The 12,565-nt window shown below is 30.5% G+C and overlaps 1 protein-coding gene across 1 annotated transcript; it reads left to right on the top strand.

The window, feature by feature from the left end:
• Positions 1-11,669: 11,669 nt before the first annotated feature.
• Positions 11,670-12,565, top strand: LOC146944478 (uncharacterized). The gene has a single exon (XM_085742865.1). The coding sequence runs from the start codon at positions 11,787-11,789 to the stop codon at positions 12,300-12,302; it is 516 nt and encodes a 171-aa protein (XP_085598991.1). The 5' UTR covers positions 11,670-11,786; the 3' UTR covers positions 12,303-12,565.

Here is a 12,565-nt window from a genome sequence, read left to right as displayed (position 1 = left end):
TGAATTATTAAGGATTATAGGAAAATCTGGATAGACAAAATGACAATATTTATTAAAAAGTTACACAAACGAGTGAAGGAGTTGAGATTCGAACGTCGATTTCGGCGTCCCATCTAACGATAGTTTGTCGGTTGCTCGTTGCACGAAGACTTATGGACTAAAATGATACATTATTATTACTACAATTTTTCGGTACAACATTTTTTTTCTAAATAAATAGTATTATTTTTTTTAAGGAAGTATAAATGTTATTTACATATTCTTTTTCTTGGTGAAATTTACATTTTTACGTTACCTACTTTAGAGTTCGTTTGTTATAACTATTTTAAGAAAAGAAAATCATTTAAAAAAAACATTTTTAAGAGTAATGCATCCGTTTGTTACAAGACTTTTTAAAAAAATCAGAATCTAAAAACAGCTTCAAATGATAAGCTGGTAAGGGTATCTTCTCAAAAAATAGATTTTTTTTAGAGGAGGGAGAAAATATGGTTCAAAAAATTAAACTAATTTTGTAACAAAAAATCTCTTTTATATAGATGTATCAAAACAAATTAAATTATTTGTTTAAAAAAAGTGATTTTTATTACGGTAAACAAACGCAAAATAGATTCCGATTTTTCATAAAATCTTTAAAAAATAATCTCTAAATTATTTTATGTCAAAATCACTTTTATTTTAATTTGTAACCAACGAGCTCTTTGTTCTTTATTTTATTTTCTTTTTTTGAAAATTATGTATTTATATTTGCCTATGTGGTTTAAAATTTCACTCATAATGTCAGTCATTGAGGAAACTTCACCAACTTTTATCATATTGTTGTAGGAATTTTTTTTTAGGATTTCTCATTCTTTTTCCTCTTCTTAACAAATTATTCTTGTGCAGCGGTCTTGCCTCTTGTGTAATGCTCATATCGTATCATTCATGGTAGGCGTGCAAGCATTAATGGTAGGATGATTTAATGCAACTTAAGGAAGTTGTATAATATTTATAGCCAACCAATAATATGTGAGTGAATAATATATAAATAAATCAGTCGTGCAACTATTGATAAGTATTTTTAAGTGATAATTCAGTCGTGCAACCGTGCTGCTCCTATTATGTTTTGTTTTCATTTGAATAACAAACAATACCGCAATTGTATTGTTATAAGATTGTATTATTGAAATGATATTTTAGTTATTTTATCATTATATAGTTGATTAAAACATTATCAATATACGTGTTATGAAATTGAATGATTGTGTCTCGTGCGTACGAACAAGTAAATAGTTTAGTTGATCCATATATGGTGATAGCTTTTGATGGTTGATCTCGCTACCATCCTTTACACAAACTCTGTCATAAATTTATTATGGTATTTTATTGTTTGGTTTTAGCATTTTGTTGTTTCAAACATTATTAGTTGTTTGGAAGTTAATTATAGTTTTAGGTTTCTAGTTTTTTTTTACAAGATATGCTTGTTCTTCGTGTGTATGATGTGTATAGTGTTATTAACAATAACAAGAATGAACACCTTAACTGATATTGATATTTTTTAATTTTTTTTAATTTGAACGTTCAAAATATGGGCAACACGAGCAATTGCAATCTTGGGAAGAGCTATGAAACCAAGTTTTTGAATTATTACATTTAAAACAAATTTTTTGATATTATTGAGTTATGTTAAAGTTATGGAGGAAAAAAATGGTTATGGTTTGTGATTGTTTTTGTGTTGCATTTGGTTTTGATGTTTGATTTTTTTTCCATATCAAAACAATGATTTATGTACTTTGAAGTAAGTTTGAATGAAATTTAGTTTGTGCTATTTTGGATTTCATATATGGTTTTTTGATATACCATAACTATCAATATAAGAAAATAGAATTTAAATATGATTTGAACAACGATTTTTTGTGTTCTGGGAATTGAAGTAACTTCACTCCTTCACCTACCAAAACAATTGATATATATGATGTTAGAACTTAAATTAGATTGAAATATGGTTTTGTTTGTTATTGTATTTGAAGTATGATTTTCGACTTATCAATACAACAATGACATGTTTCATGAGCTTAAGTTTGAATGACATATATTTAAATCATTTGCTATGTTGAATTTGAATTAATGTGTTAATAATTTAATTTCAATCAGTCTAATTATTGTGAGTTTAAGTTTCGCCAAAATAATGTTTCAAACCAAGATAATATTCATGTGTTCCTTAAAAAAGAAGATAATATTCATGTGTTGATAATTTAAATTCATGAATGTTATTACAATTTAATGAAATTTTACTTATGATGAAACTCAATAAATATATATTGTTAATTTAGGAAAATAAATATGAAGTCTAATAAAAAAAGTATATCAGGTTCATATTTAATTTTATTTAGTTTAGAAGGGGCACGGATGTTGTAGGCGTTGACTACTGTGTTTTTTATTGTGTTTTAGTTGCCGCATAATTCTGAAAGCATATATAGTGTGCCTAAAGTTTAATGATCATTGAAATGTATATATATTTTGTAGATATTGACAACATCAAGTCATTTGACCATTACAAACTCGTTTTCCAATGTACAACGGGTGTTTTCATGAGCAAAAGAAGTTGCATACCTAAAGTTTCGAGACTACTTACCGATCATGGTTTGTGGCCTTTAAACATAGTGTGGCATAAATCCTCATAATATGTTTGCAAAATGTGAGTTTATTTAAATTCTCATTTTATGATTTTTCTGTTGTCATGATGTTAGAGTATGACTTTTTCTTACCTTTCCTTTTACTAGATTGATAGTATGAAGTCATACCATAGGACTGCTTGGCCAGATGTTGATGGCACTTATGATAGTTTCTGTCAGAGACAATGGGAAAAGCATGGAATTTGCACACCATTCAACCAATATGATTACTTTCGCCACACCTTATATCTATGGTATATTCACAATGTCACAGATATGGTGTGATTCTTGGTTTAGATTTGTTGAAAAACCAAAAGGTAGTAGCTTTCTTGAACATGATTTGTCCTTGTAATATTATACAATGGTAGTTTCCATGATGTTTCCTCCTGCTACTCCATTCTTTTCCCACCTTTCAGATACTGTGCTACTTTTTGTTGGATTTTGATGTGGCTCATCTTCATAACTCTGTCAATTATTCATAAATTTATAATTTAATTTTCCATCACAAAAACATAATCTATGTCGTAACATGTGTCACGACATCATGAAATTGCAGTTATGGTCGCATCCATTAATTGTATCTGATTATGATAGTTTCTAACAGAGACAGTGGGAAAAGCGTAAGCTGGTGGAATTTCTTTGCAATCTTTAATTGTGAGTTGAAGTCCTTCTCCTTAACAAGTGGATACAGAATCTGATTGAAGTTGTAATCTGATGAAATTGGACGCGTGCATAGTAAATTCTTCACTTTTTTCACCGCCTTAAAGTATGAAGGAGTTGTAGAATAAGTTAGGAATGAAGTATTTGCAAAATGATAAATTGGAAGAGACTTGAACTTGGGAATCAAAGAGCTTCGAAGAAATTTGCTTTGACCCATTTTCACTTTATGTAAGAAGAAAAGAGATCAATCAATTCGCTAAACGATGGTGATTCACTATTGTTCTATTTTGCAGGTCACTGATTTAACCTAAAAGATACGCCTCACTCAAACAATACTGATTTTAAAGAGCTGATGTTGATATCACAAATAGATGATTTTATCGAAGATCATTCTCTTCAAAAAATCATGAAGTTAGTTCGACATGAGGTATCCCTCAGTGTGATAGCAAATTGTTGTCACAGTGGTGGCCTGAAAGGAACTGTGGAACAGTTAGGATAGTTAACACTAAACATCATAACAACCATCAATGATGAAAGTATCATAAATAGGATTTTGGCATGTGTATCATCTGATCGCCCTTTGGGTGTTTGTCTTACCTCATGTCAAAGCGATCAAAGAGCTTGTTAGAGTTGGAAGTTAGAATGCTCGTTGTTTAGATATATCATAGTGACTTTACTTCGACTTTATCATGGACATATTACCAACATGCGTCTAATTATTAGAGTCCAACAAGTGTTTCACAATCTTCATCGTTTGATACACACCTTCCAAACATCTGGATTGTATTGAAGTCAGCAACAAGCTAATCTGATTTTCTTCGACGGATCCATGCAACCTGACCAAAATGGTTCAACACTTCGGAAAAGAGGAGGATAAAGAACTTGCACTTCACATATAAAACTCTTATTCGTAAATTGTAATAACATACATGAATTCAAAATATCAACACATGAATATTATCTTAGGTTAAAACATTATTTTGGCTAAATTTAAACTCACAATAATTAGTCTGAATGAAATTAAATTATTAACACACTAATTCAAATTCAACATAGGAAATGATTTAAAACACATGTCATTCAAACTTAAGTTCATGAAACATGTCACCGTTGTATTGATAAGTCAAAATTCATACTTCAAATACAATAAAATATAAAACAAAATTTAAACATAATTTAAAGTTCTAAGATCAAATACATCAAATGTTTTGGTAGGTGAAAGAGTAAACTTACTTCAAGTCCAAAATCAAACAAAATCATTGTTCAAATCATATTTAAATTCTATTTTCAGATATCAATAATTATGTAATATCAAAAAATCATATATGAAATCCAAAATAGCACAAACTAAATTTCATTCAAACTTAGTTCAAAGTAAATAAATCATTGTTTTGATATTGACAAAACATCAAACGTCAAAACCAAATGCAACACAAAAACAGTTACAAACCATAACCGTTGTTTTCCTCCATAACTTTAGCATAACTCAAACAATATCAAAAAATTTGTTTTGAATGTAGTAATTCGAAAACTTGGTTTCATAGCTCTTCCCAAGATCGCAATTGTTTATGTTGCCCGTATTTTAAACATTCAAATTAAAAAAAATTTAAAAAATATCAATATCAGTTAAGATGTTCATTCTTGTTATTGTTAATAACGCTATACACAACATACACACGAAGAAAGAACCTATCTTGTAAAAAAAAAACTAAAAACCTAAAACTATAATTAACTGCCAAACAACTAATAATGTCTGAAACAACAAAATGCTAAAACAAAACAATAAAATACCATAATAATTTTATGGCAGAGTTTGTGTAAAAGATGGTAGCGAGATCAACTATCATTATCTATCATCATATATGGATCAACTAAACTATTTACTTGTTCGTATGTAGAAGACACAATCATTCAATTTTATAGAAAATATATTTATAATGTTTTAATTAACTTGTTTTTTTTTGACAAAATATTTTAATTAACTATATATAATGATAAAATAACTCAAATATCATTTCAATAATACAATCTTATAGCGATACAATTGAAGTATTGTGCGTTGTTCAAATGAGAAAAAAACACAATGGGAGCATTATTGTTGTACAACTGAACTATCATTTAAAAATGTTTGCAAAAATATATTTATCATCAGTTGTTATGATCTATTTATACATTATTTACTCACATATTATTCGTTGGCTATAAATATTATATACAATTTCCTAAAGTTACATTAAATCAGCCTATTCATGGTTGCACGCCTACCATGAATGACATGATATGAGCATTACATAAGAGGCAGGATTGTTGCACAAGAATAAATTGTCAAGAGGAAGAAAAAAAATGAAAAATCCTAAAAAAAATTCCTACAACAACATGATAAAAGAAGTTTCCTCAACGGCCGACATGATGAGTGAAATTTTAAACCACATAGGCAAACATAAATACATAATTTTCAAAACAAAAATAAAATAAAATAAAGAACAACAATACTCTGCAGTTGAGGTGTGTTTGCAAACGATGAAATTCACTAGTTCTAATTGATTATATTCTCAATTTGTGAAGAAGCACTTTCACGTATCGCTTACTTATATGGTCTATTTGTTAAGACCATGAAAGACATGGATGCTTTGTATTTGCCTTAAGAAGAAGGAGGATGAGGAACATGATGAGCGAGAAGAAGGAGAAGTGAAGCAATGGATTAGGACCAGGTAGCTGCGATGGATTATCTTTTGGTGATTGTTAGGTATCTCAAAGTGAACTTATAAACTATCGGAGATGAGATGCAAACTGTGGAGGATAAACTAAAATGTCAAGTTATGGAAGATAGAGTGAAGTGTCTCCAAAGTTATCTCAAGCTAGCAATATCTTCATCCTTTCATTAATGATTTTGTTTATTTTTTCTTCTATTTTGAAATGTTGATACTTCTGGCTTATTTTATTAACATCTTATATGGTTGCTTCTTTTTAGCTTCAATTTCAAATGAATGAATAATCAAAAGTATTGATAGACATCTTGATACTATTAGGACTGTGTTAAGAGATAGTTTCTTACTCAAATGGTTGCATGAATGTATTAGTTAATTAATTTGAACTCCCAAACATCGTAAGTATGAAAACATCTCACAATCACAATAATTGAAAAGGCTAAAAGTTGGAGAAAGGTTAGGAAAACTTGGTGCTTTTCTTCCACTTGTTTCGTGAAGGATGGAGAGGTATGTGGTCCTTTATATGCAATTTGTTTGGTAAATTATCTTTAGCTAAAAAGTCTGGATTTTGAGATTGATTCCAAGCAAGTAGTTGGTACTCCCTTCGTCCCATATTAAGTAAGGTATTTGTTCATTTCACACATATTAAAAAAAAATATGAGTGAAGGAGAGAGAAAATTTGTTTTAAGTGATCTTAGTATTGGTTCATTCACCATTATCATAAAATCAAAGTAGAATATATTGAATTGAGAGTGATGACAGTAGTATTAATTATAGTTATAATTGGAAAAAAGTATTTATATTGCATTGAAAAGTAAAACGAGTCAGTTATTTCAAGACAATATTATTTTAGAAAAGGATCGCTTATTATGAGACTTATTATGAGACGGAGAGAGTAACTTTCAAGCTTCAAAGGAGGTAGGTAGTCTTTGAGTTTATTGCCATATTTTCTGATTGTTGACGTCACTTCTCTTTTTATCGAGTTTGTTGCCATAATTTGTGATCGTCGATGTCTCTTCTCTTTTTATTGAGTTTGTTGCTATATTTTAACAACTTTAGTATCAAGTTTGTAAGGAGACATTTCTTCTCAAGGGCAAACACATCTTCAATTAGTTTCCATTGTTTTATTGATATCACCTTTTAACTTTTCCCTTGTAAATAAAAACTAGATAACCCCAAATAATATCACCTTTTAACTTTTCCCTTGTAAATAAAAACTAGATAACCCCAAATAATTCACAAAAACCACCAAATAAAATAATAAAGATGGGTTATAAAATTGTTATGTTATTTCATCTTATTATTTTACTATGAATTTATGTAGTATATGGAAGCATTATCAGCATACATACACGGGAAAGCAAGGTTTCTTCTCCTTAGCAAATTCACGCTTATGCAACGTTGTTTTTATCAAAGATTAGAATGGTACAAAAGACGTGTCTATCAATCATGTCCCAGCTTGGATTCCTCCTCCTGCAGGTTGCCTCAAGTGCTACATTGACGCTATATTTTTCGCTGATCTAGGATTTACAGCAATTGGTGCTTGCATTAGGGATGAAGACAGTGGCCAATGGATTAATAACTTCTTTTGTGAAATAAAAATTTAGGTTAGGATGAGCATTAATATATACAAAGTTCTAATTTCTCATATGTACTACGTTAAAAAAATGTTAGAATTCAAACGCGCGAAGCAGCTTGTTATACATGAAATAAACTAATGTATATATCAGCATGGTGAAGTGTTTGCATTTCAGGGTCAATTATGAGCTTAGTTGCAGCACCCATTGTACCAACCCCACCAACATCTATAAAGCAAGAGCAAGCTCATCCTCGTTCCTCTGTTTGATTTTTTTGTGCTCAATTTATAGGCTTTAATTCCCTCAATTGATAAACCTTTGTCAATGGGATAAATTAGAGAAATATTTTCTTGTTTCGCACGATTTAGGGGGATTGTGCAATGCAATATGGAGTAAAGTGAGTCCCGTCTCAACAATTTGGCAATGTTATCTATCAATGTGTCATTTTGATAGGTAGTGTGAGGACAAGTGAGTCTGTATGACGCATAAATTAGTTAAGAACTTAATTCACCTCCCCAATCATTTTGAGTAGGTTTAATATTTATTGTAACATATGTTTGAATGAGTTAAAAAAATTATCGGAATCCCTAAAAGGCATTGGATTTTTGTTTGAAAAAACTAGATTGTCGACCCGTGCGCCGCACGGGTCTTATGAGCTAAAATCATTTCATAATGTATTTTGTTTTGGTGATGTAGTTATAATGTAAAGTTGAAAATACCTAATATCTAATGAATGTTTCAAGAATCAAGGATTATTTTTAGGTATCAAAATTGAACTTTCAATAATTGTAGTTTATATTTAAGTACATAAGTTGTTTTATCAAACACACGCATGCGGGTCCGATAAAATATTTTCTAACACAATTTGAGGAGTTGAAATTTTTCTTTGTACAGTTTTTTCTCTTAATTTTTTACGTTCATATTATTATAACATTCATGCACAATGAATTATAGTAGCAGGAACTACTTTGACTTAAAATCATTGTTTTGGTGTTTTTTTTTAGTGCCATTGTGTTGGTGTTGTTAAATATTGTAGTAGGCACGATGAATAATATAGTATTATCTATGATAGTCTTGAATGCCTATAATAGTCAATAATGTAACCCACAAAAATCTATCATAACAATCCATTGTTAGAAAAAAGAATTAACAACGGTGTAGCATCAAAGATTGTATTTCTATATCCCATTCATTCTCCATATAGGTCAAGGCATTGTGCATGATATGGAGTTAAGGACCATAAGAAGAATTGAGCTGTTATTTTTACGCAAGAATTAAGGCAGGATCTGATTCATTATGCATTTGTGCAAAATATAAGGTTAATAATTAGCTTATTAATTAAAATTGAGTTTAACACACTTTTGATTTTAAGAACATTTTAGATAAGCAATCAACTAAACCATCCAAATATGGATGTCTTCCATCAAAAAGATGATTGTGTTGGCCAACACACTAACACATCCTATATCTTCCATTGCTTTGATCTTAGTCATAAATCACAAAAATTGCATATATAGTAGCATAGTAAAAGGTCTAAAATAAGATTCTGCCTTCAACAATGGATCCATCGACTGAAGTGGCAAAAAATATGTAGTAGCTTGCAAAAATAGCAAATGTGGTCTACTCTTGATTCAACTCTAGATTTATCATATTGGTTAAGATATGTAATGCTAAGAAGTAATATTTGTATCACTATGACAACATATTCCATTAGCAAATAAGTACTTCTCAACAACATCCTGGAATTTTTTATTTCTTCATAACCATTATAAAGCATTTGTCTGACATGACACAACAACCTACAATTGGATGAACCAAAATATATAATAAGCAGGGATTTTGAAAGAAAACTTGGGGATTTGAAATAAAATTCAGAGAACCAAATCACAATATATATTCTGCATGTATAATGAATGCACGGGTCATTCACATTGCTTTCACATATGAGAGAAATAAGCTACCAGCCTACCACAATACCTTCTCAAAAGGCTATGAATTAATTTAATCATATCAAAATATGCAACTCAAACAAATTGTTATGTTTGCTAACAATATATACTTGTTACTCTTGCCCCAAAAGCAATATCAGCTCCTCTAGTTCCTTGAGTCCATTGCAAAGACATCTATTTGTTAATCTGTAGCAAAATTATTAGAAGATTGACAAATTGCCTAACTACTCAAAGTCACATACCCAAAGGACGTGATTAATAACAGAATTTGAAATTCAAAATTCACAAATATTGGGAAGCTTAATATAATGGAAAGTCTAACAAATTCTGATGACATTATCCCTCAATTAATGCACACGAAGTGGAGGAGTTACAACAAACTTCTAGGAAAATTTGAAATTCAAATTCAAATTCAACAAACAGTAGGGGGAAAATATTTCTAGGGTTTCATGGATTAGCATTAATTACAGAGAATTAGAGGGAAAAAATTAGGTTTAGATATAGCCTAACCTAATAAGCTTTAAGAATAAGTGATAGATCCAAGTGTATTTAGTAAATGTGGCAACAATGAAAATATAATAGTTGTCGCGATTTGAAGATGGCAGGGGTGAAGGACTCCATAAATCAGCATGAATAACTTCAAAAGGATTAGAATGGGTTTTACCTAGGCAACAAACACAAATTTTTATTGATGAAAATTATTTTATAACAGCTGCATTATTAATTTAATAACATTTATTTGAGAACGGCCAAGTCCACAACAACTATCAAGTCTTATGCCACTAAGTGGCATCAACTTGTGGATTAAATTACACTATAATATTCGATCGTAAACCATGTTTCGAATCAGCTTATTAATCTCTAGATGATGAAAACAACTTTTTTTTTTGGTAATGTAGATAATGAGAACAACCAAGTCTATGTTGCCAATTTTGTTTACTAATGGTAGTAACCTGGAATTAGAGAAACGAAATGCGCATTTTGGTGTGAAACTTAGTTTCATTACTTGGTAAGAGTTACACTTTATGTATTAAAAATGTACATAATCAGTGAGATATCGGACTTATATAATGGGGAATAGGTTTCAAACTTGAAAGGATCACTTAAAATTGTTAGTTTGTTATTCTTAACAAACCAACTACAACTAACTTATTGAGAGTGATTATACACTCCAATGCATTAGAAACAGAGAAAATAGGAAGAAACTTCTATGTGTGTGATGCTGTAAACCTTATTCATTAAAAAAATATTTTTGCATATAGTGACACTTTTTCCTGTCCGTGTCAAACTTTTTTTTTTTTTTATGGTGGCCGGGTGTGAACCTCAGACCTTGCATATTTTATGTATTGTCCTTACCAACTGAGCTGAGTTCACGAGGACGTCCGTGTCAACCATCTAGTTCCTATGGGAAAGATACCATAATAATTTGGAGTTTAATCAGAGTTAAGTAAAGTCAGAGCAATAACTATTTCCATCAAAAATTGAATTTGAGTTCTCATGAACGATTCGTTTTAGAGAGATCTCATTAACCACTCGAGCCTATAATGACTGTTTTATCACGATTGAAATTAAGTAGATATATTACGTTAAAAAAATTCAAATATATAATAAAGGTGATTTATAAAATTGTTGTTAGGATAATTATATATATTTTTTATTTTTTGAGAAAATGAGACATGAACTAAGAACGTAAACACTAGTTATACAAAGACGTCCGATGTGAATACAAACAAATATTGGTCCTAAAAAAAAAGATCATGATATCAAATTTAGTTTAGTAGCAATATACCTTTTCAGGAAGAAATTTGAGTGTCTATTGATATTTTACCAAAGGAAAGAGTGCTTATTGGTTTTTTTGTTACAAAAAAATAAATAAAAAATGAAAAATGCTAACAAGTGCCTTAAGGACATTGTTTAAACATCTAAAAGTAGCAACTTTTGTATTGAAAATTGTACGATTATGACTTTAACATGTGTTTGACTTGTATTTTCAAGACATAATTTCTTTTTATGGGTTCCTTAAACAATGCCCTTAGGGCACTTGTTAGCAAGACCCATAAAAAATAATCATTATTATATACAATTTTTTTACAAAATATAAGTATTATTTACACGAAACATCAAAATCGGAGCTATAAACATTTGGGTGCCAGACACCGACCCAGACGGAAAAAATTCTGATGTGATAAACCCGTGAAACCCTAAAATCCCAGAAAAAATCAATCGAAGCTCACGACGGCGATGATGGCGGAAGCAACGGCGGAGTCACCGACCACGTTTCTCCCAGTGGAACTGATGATCGAAATCCTTGCTAGAGTTGACTCAAACAATCCTCTGCAGTTGAGGTCAGTATGCAAGTGGTGGAAAGCGCATGTTGTTGATGATCAATTCGTGCAGAAGCACCTTCAGAAATCGCTCGCCGACATCACCGATCTACTTTCCACGGCCGCGGAACACCGCAAATCCTTCAATTCGCATCAGATTCCCGACCAGCTTCAAGGAGAAGAAGAAGAAGATGATGATGATGATGATGATGATGATGATGATGAAGAGGTTGACGAAGAAGAAGCTGCGAAACGAGCGAGGATGAATAGGTTGGCTGAGTTGGATAATCTGTTGGTGGGTGTTCGGTCTATCAAAAGGGAATTGGAAATTATCAAAGTTGATACGCTAGCTATGAAGGATAGAATGAAGTGTCTTGAAAGTTTTCTGAAAATTTATCTCAAATCTGCAACATCTTCATCTTCTCAGTTATGATTATCAATGGTTTCGTTTTGCTTTTAATCTATTTTGAAATGTTGCAACTTCTGGCTTATTAGATTATTTATATGGTTGCTTCTTTTTGTTTCAAATTAAGCTGAAATCACGATGAAGGAATGTTGGATTAAGAATTAGTTAGTGATTTTGATGCTATAGTTTGTGACTGATAGTATTATTCTTGGTTCAAATCTTTGTAAATGAATGGGTTAGTTAGTTGAATTGAATTTGAAGAATTGAAAAAAAGAATGCTTCTGCAAAAA

Source organism: Medicago sativa, chromosome 2, assembly GCF_051527215.1.
Source record: "Medicago sativa cultivar Bolivia chromosome 2, Bolivia_mono, whole genome shotgun sequence".
Taxonomy (NCBI): Eukaryota; Viridiplantae; Streptophyta; class Magnoliopsida; order Fabales; family Fabaceae; genus Medicago; species Medicago sativa.
Note: the sequence above shows the minus strand (reverse complement) of the source record. Positions and strands in the feature narration are given on the sequence as shown.